This window comes from Microtus ochrogaster, chromosome 7 (assembly GCF_000317375.1).
Source record: "Microtus ochrogaster isolate Prairie Vole_2 chromosome 7, MicOch1.0, whole genome shotgun sequence".
NCBI classification, from domain to species: Eukaryota; Metazoa; Chordata; class Mammalia; order Rodentia; family Cricetidae; genus Microtus; species Microtus ochrogaster.
Genome location: NC_022014.1, coordinates 44,337,527 through 44,343,526, shown reverse-complemented (window position 1 = coordinate 44,343,526; position 6,000 = coordinate 44,337,527). Strand labels below are relative to the sequence as shown.

Genomic DNA, 6,000 nt, shown 5'->3' with positions numbered 1-6,000 from the left:
GCGGAAAAATTTTTTTTCTTTCTTAATAAAAAAAATTAAGAATAGAATAAAAAAATAAAAAAAAAATAAAAAAGAACTGCAGTGGGTTGTTTGTTTGTACCCCAAAGCAATGAGAGGAGCCAGGAGACTTGGTATCTGAAAGAGAGACTGCCTGTTTGCTTGTTATGGGTGTGACTCAAGAGAGAATGTTGGGACTGTGATTACTACTCAGAGGACAGCAAGACTGTAAGATCCCTGACTGAAGGACCCGTTGTTACTTATTCATGTCGCCAAGACAGTGCCTAATGCAGCAAGGTGCTCAGCCAACACTAAGTCAGTGACTCAAAGCACCAATACATCTAAGCAGGCAAGAACGCCCATAAAGATCCCTCTGCTATTTACAAAGTCATATTTTGATGAGTAATAGACTGCTATAAATGTTTCCATGGGCTGATTTTCAGTTGTAAAACTCAGTGTAATTTTATTATGAAAATTCAGTTTGTGTTCACATACATTGGGATCTCAGGATAAGAGATGGCTTAGCTGGTAAAGTGCTTTCCACATAAACAAGAGGACCTAAGTTCAGATCCCCTGTATCTTCTTAGAAAAGCTGACAGGGCAGTGTGCATCTGTAAGCACCTTGCTGGAGAGGCAGAGACCCGAGGATGTCTGGAGTGTGCCAGCCAGGCAGTCTAGCCAAATCAGTGAGTTCCAGGTTCACTAACAGACTGAATCTCTAAACAAAACAAACGAAAAGAGTGATGGTTAAGAAAGTCCTCATATGTACAGAGCATTGGGGAGGCACAGAAAAGCCTTCGAGCTCTTCCTAATGTCATCGCTACAGACCGCATTTTCAATATTGTCAAAGGCTGCGTTTCCTTAAGACTAAAAAGATGATTGCCACGTGCTCAATATGCTTATCAGATGGAGCTTTCACTAACAAATCTGCCCTTTGTCTTCCTGCACTGAGTGAGGCTAAACTCCCATCTTCATTCCTTAAGCACAGAAACCCCAAACTCCGCGGTTGGGGGTGTCAAGGCGGTGTTCAGAACAGCACTGTATGAGTTACAGGTATTGGGTCATTCCCACTAAAAGCAATGACCTGCTGGACGCAGGTGCGTGTGTGTGTGTGTGTGTGTGTGTGTGTGTGTGTGTGTGTGTGTGTGTGTGTGTGTGTGTGTGTATCCGCGCGCACGTGCACAAGTGCTTTTAAAACTTAGGGAGCTTGGGTCAGTTCTCACAGCCCAGGCTTTGCTTTGCCGCAATAGGGCGTGGCCGGAGCCGCCCACCATCTTCCCAGAAACCTTTGCGACTATGAAAGTAGTACTAAGACGGCACGGCAGGGCATCGCTCTGTGGGTGGCCAGTTCCTCAATAAGGCGATGGACAAGATGGGGCGTGTAGGGCCCTCTGGCTTTGGTGGAGTGGCCATGTGGCCTCGACGGGTTTATACCCGCAAGAAGAGGGATGGTGAGAGGCTCAACCTCACCCCGAAGCCGGACCTAGCCGTCCCTGGGAAGACTGAGGCCCCTCCAGGTCGAAGTTCAGCAGGCCTGGGTGGCGGGTGGGCCTTGGCCGGGGTTGAGTGGGGGCACGAGCAGATCCCCTGAAACGTGGCACCCTCTCGCAGGTCTGAAGGGAAAAGGCAAAGAGCAGGGATTGCGGAAGATTACTGAGAAAGAGGAATTGAACAGGTCCAGAGGTAGCAGCTCACAGTTGCCAAGGTGGGTAGCCTAGGGTAACAGCCCTGGGCAACTTGGCTTTCTCAGAAAGTTTTAGGTTTTGCTTCTGCTTAATAGCTTCTCATTCAAGGAGTCAAGGGAGGAAATGAATGTGCTGGCTCTGCTCCTAAAACGCAGACCCAGAAATTGGGGGAAAGGGGTGTGCACACAACATTCCCGTACACGCCCTTCTCTCACATATATGTGTGTGTTAGGTTTTATATACGTTTACAGATAACGCACACATCTATATTTATGAACGATAGGATCTCATATAGCCCAGGCTGGCCTCAAATTCTCTAGTAGAGGTTGACCTTAACAGATAGATTTCATGCCTCCACCTCCCAAATCTGGGATTATAAATTTGTGCCATTATGCTGTGGTTTAAGGCCCTCCACCAAACTGAGCTACAGCCCCCAGTCCAGACAGATTCGGTTTATGAATGGAGAGTTTGCCACGTTACTTAAAGGCGAGACAGAACCTGTAAGGAAAGCGTCTGCAGCATCATTCAGCTTTTGGTGCAAATCCCAGTCAGTTCTCTAAGCTCTCCTTAAAGGAACTCTCAGATTTTAAACTACAACAAGACACAGTCAAACCCAGATGCTGTAAACTGAACTGTTTTGTTTATTTGCAGTCAGTTAAGTATTACAGGAGGGGAAAGCCTGCAAGAAAATATCCCTGGCAAAGAGACCCCAGATAAGAAGATAACTCCATTGAGTGTATGTATGTTCTTCCTGTGCTTCTTACATACGCTTAGGGTAGAGACAGGCAGTAGCTGATGCACCTCACAATAGAAGGATAGTTTCTACTATTTTTGTTACATTGATACACACACACACACACACACACACACACACACACACACACACACACACCCTAGAGAGCCTTGAGCATTCCACTTAAGTAGGTTCATAATTACACAGTTCCGTCTTTTTCAGATCTTTTAGTGAGTACTGGGAAAATGTTATTTGTTAACGTTCTCTTTTGCAGATTCAAAATCTTAACATTTTAAAGCCTGTTTTCCATTTGAGTTTGTCCATTAGCAACTAGAAACATGACTGATCACTAAGGACTCAGTGTGCCGCTGAGCATGCTAATATTCTTTTATTATAATCTAGCTTTGTGAGACAGGACCTCACTGCACAGCAGAAGCTGGCTTTAAACTTACAGTTCTGCCTCAGGCCACCAGGCCTGTGTTTAGAAGGTGGCAGTTTCACATATGACATTTAAAAAACGATTTTTTTGCATTATGTTTTAACAGTATGTGGTGAAGTATTTTGTGAAGATGATTTAAATATTAAAAATAGTATATATAAAACTTGCTTAAAATTGCTGTATGTTTCTTTCTGCTTTTTTCTCTGCTTTAAAAACATTTTACAATTTACACATTACCTTATTTTTAAATAGTCTTAAGGTATCTATAATATTTTAATGTCTTCATAGTGTTTTATCTAATAGATATACCAAAATATGTCTGACTTTTCTGGAGACTGGGAGCCTGAGTTTCCAAGGTTTGCCTTTGTGGGTATTGATAGACATACTGCTATAGGATTGTGTGCACCTAAGGTTGTTATTTAAGATAAATACTTTGCAGTAGGCCAAAGGGTAGATGTGTTTGACACTTTGAGATTCTTATGGGCAAATTGGCACACTCTTACTCAAATTGATGACAGATAGAAAGCTGTGTGTTATTTTACTTCCCATTTCTTTGGATGCTGATGAAGTCAGGACTTTTTTCTCACTGTTGTCCACTTGTATTTCTTCTGCTGTGAAGTATCTGTTCATTATATACTGAAGATAGTTTTACACACCTAGCAAGTATTGCCATTGACTTATGAGTCTTTAATTTTATTATTTTGGACTTCTATATCATTTTTCTTCTGATTTAGTCCACTTTTTTTCGGTTTTTTTTGTTTGTTTGTTTTTCAAGACAGGGTTTCTCTGTAGCTTTGAAGCCTGTCCTGGAACTAGCTCTTGTAGACCAGGCTGGCTTGAAACTCACAGAGATCCGCCTGCCTCTGCCTCCTGAGTGCTGGGATTAAAGCCGTGCGCCATCACCGCCCGGCTTCCACTTGTTATTTAAAGGTGAGAAAAAGTCCTCCCTTCCTAGGTGGTCAGAAAAATACTTACTTTCTGTCTATTACTTTATCTCTCAATAGTGAACTGACTGTGCTAGTTCCCCATATTTATTCATAGTAATCTAATATTTATTTTTAGATTCCGTGTTAAATAGCAGGTTATCTGTGATCAGTATTCCGACATATCTATGAAATTAACATACAAAGTTGGTGCTCATTTTTCAAATCAAATATCAAAAAATCAAGTTAAAATATCTATCTCATAATTTGTACTATATCTTTAATTTTTATTCCACATAGGAGTCAGTGACTAAGGACTTCAAGATTGACAGTTGCTCATCAAGTAGTGAACTGGTCTCAGGTAAGACTAACAGATTACAGCTTTCTGTCTTTTCCGCAAACATAGTGCTCTCCTTGACATCTCTCGACTTCTCATTTCAGCACAAGAGAAGCTGTCTTTCCTCTGACTGTGCTCTAGACCTCATTCTCAATGCCTGCAAGTTTACACCAGTAAATGACATGTTATAAAAGAGAATGACTTGAATGTAATCAATTAAGCTTCCATGTGTGGTTGGCAATTGACTTGAGAGCTGAAGGGGAACAGAAATTAGCTATGCCAAAAGATGGTTAAGAGAAATCCATGCAAAAGAAACAGCGTGTACAGAGGTCTTCCTGCAGGCCTTCCTGGCACCCTGAGCTGGGGGAGTCATGGTAGGGCACACGGCTGGACAGCAGGGCCGGAGCAATTAAGCTCAGGTCAGAGGCAGGTACAGCTGACACACGGATGGGATCATCCTCCTGCAACACAGGGCAGCATCATGCCTTGAGGAGTGGACCTGCCCGTGTGGAACCAAGTTTTGGCCCTAGTGGGCCCAGGGTGACAGCGAAATGCAATGGTGCCTTTTGATTCTGAGTTGAGAGGATAGAAGAGGAAATCTGAAGTTTTGTTTCCTGAGCCCTTGTGAAAAATACCAAGCCAGATTCCATGGGAACTGGGTTTGTAGATTTTCCAAATAGTGCAGTCACCACATAACTTGTTGAATTTGGTTTAATCAGTGGTGCTTGCTTTCAAAGAAGAGAACGCTGTTGCTTTTAAAAACTTGGCTTTTGAGAGAATATGCTGGTGTAGATGAAGATGGCTATCCTAGTTAGAGTTACTCTTGCTGTGATGAAACATGACCAGAGCTAGCTGGGGAGGAAAGGGTTTATTAGGAGTATGTGTTTTATCACTGTTCATCTTGAAGGAAGTCAGGACAGGAACTCAGATGAGCTCCTGGAGACTGGAGCTGAGGTAGAAGCCACAAGGGAGTGCTGCTTACTGGCTTGCCTGGCTTGCTTGGCCTACTTTGTTATAGGATTATTAGTCTAGGAATGGCTCCACCCACCACACTGGGCTGGGCCCTCACATCAATCTCCAGTTAAGAAAATGCCCTACAGGTTTGCCTACAGTCCAATCTTACGAGAGCATCTTCTCAGTTGAGGCTCCCTTTCCCGTGATGACTTTAGCATGTGTCAAGTTAACATAAAACTATCCAGCACAATGACTATGGCTGCATATGTGCATCATATATACTCAAGGAGACACTTAATGACAGCATCGTTTTTGCTTTTTCAGTCATATCGCCATCTAATGAAAATTTCCCTGGTGACAGTTATTGGCAAAATTAAGACAATAGAATTGGATTAAAACCTGTATGCAGTATTAAAAGAAAAGGCCCATGTTTTCTTCCAGTGAGACCCTGAATATTGACAGTGTTGATGAAACAATTAGACTTCTAAATGTGCCTTCAGCACTGGACTCATTCATCGTTCAGACTGGAATTTTTTTGGCTCCTACAAATAGAAAATTTTTACCCCAAAGACACTGACCTATAGATGATTTCTTCCAGATTGTTACCAGATTGCTAGGTCTTTCATAATATGATTCCTTTGACAAGAAAGCTCACAGAAGCAAAGTCTATTTTGAGATTAGTACCAACATGGAGACATATAAAGACGTGAGAGTATCTAGACCCACTGAGGAAACGCTTTAGAGTGTCCTGCTGTTTGATGCTTTTTATTGTGATTTTCTTGGCTTCTCATATACTGTTCACAAGATCCATTGTTATTAATATAAGTTACAGAAGGTATTTCTAAATCTCCTGGTAAAGAAGAAAATACAGCATGCGTGTGGCATTGGCTAGCCACCTTCAGTCTTTGCTCAGATCCATCAGAACATCTCTG

The 6,000-nt window shown here is 42.4% G+C and overlaps 1 protein-coding gene across 1 annotated transcript in view; it reads left to right on the top strand.

Annotated features, from left to right (window-relative positions):
* The first annotated feature begins 1,408 nt into the window (after positions 1 to 1,408).
* Meikin (meiotic kinetochore factor) overlaps positions 1,409 to 6,000 on the top strand; it is a 39,275-nt gene continuing 34,683 nt past the window's right edge. Inside the window, exons 1-5 of the mRNA XM_005350069.2 lie at positions 1,409 to 1,514; positions 1,609 to 1,702; positions 2,334 to 2,418; positions 4,081 to 4,138; positions 5,259 to 5,286. Of these exons, the coding sequence (XP_005350126.1) occupies positions 1,409 to 1,514; positions 1,609 to 1,702; positions 2,334 to 2,418; positions 4,081 to 4,138; positions 5,259 to 5,286 (371 nt within the window). The remainder of the gene's footprint in view (positions 1,515 to 1,608; positions 1,703 to 2,333; positions 2,419 to 4,080; positions 4,139 to 5,258; positions 5,287 to 6,000) is intronic.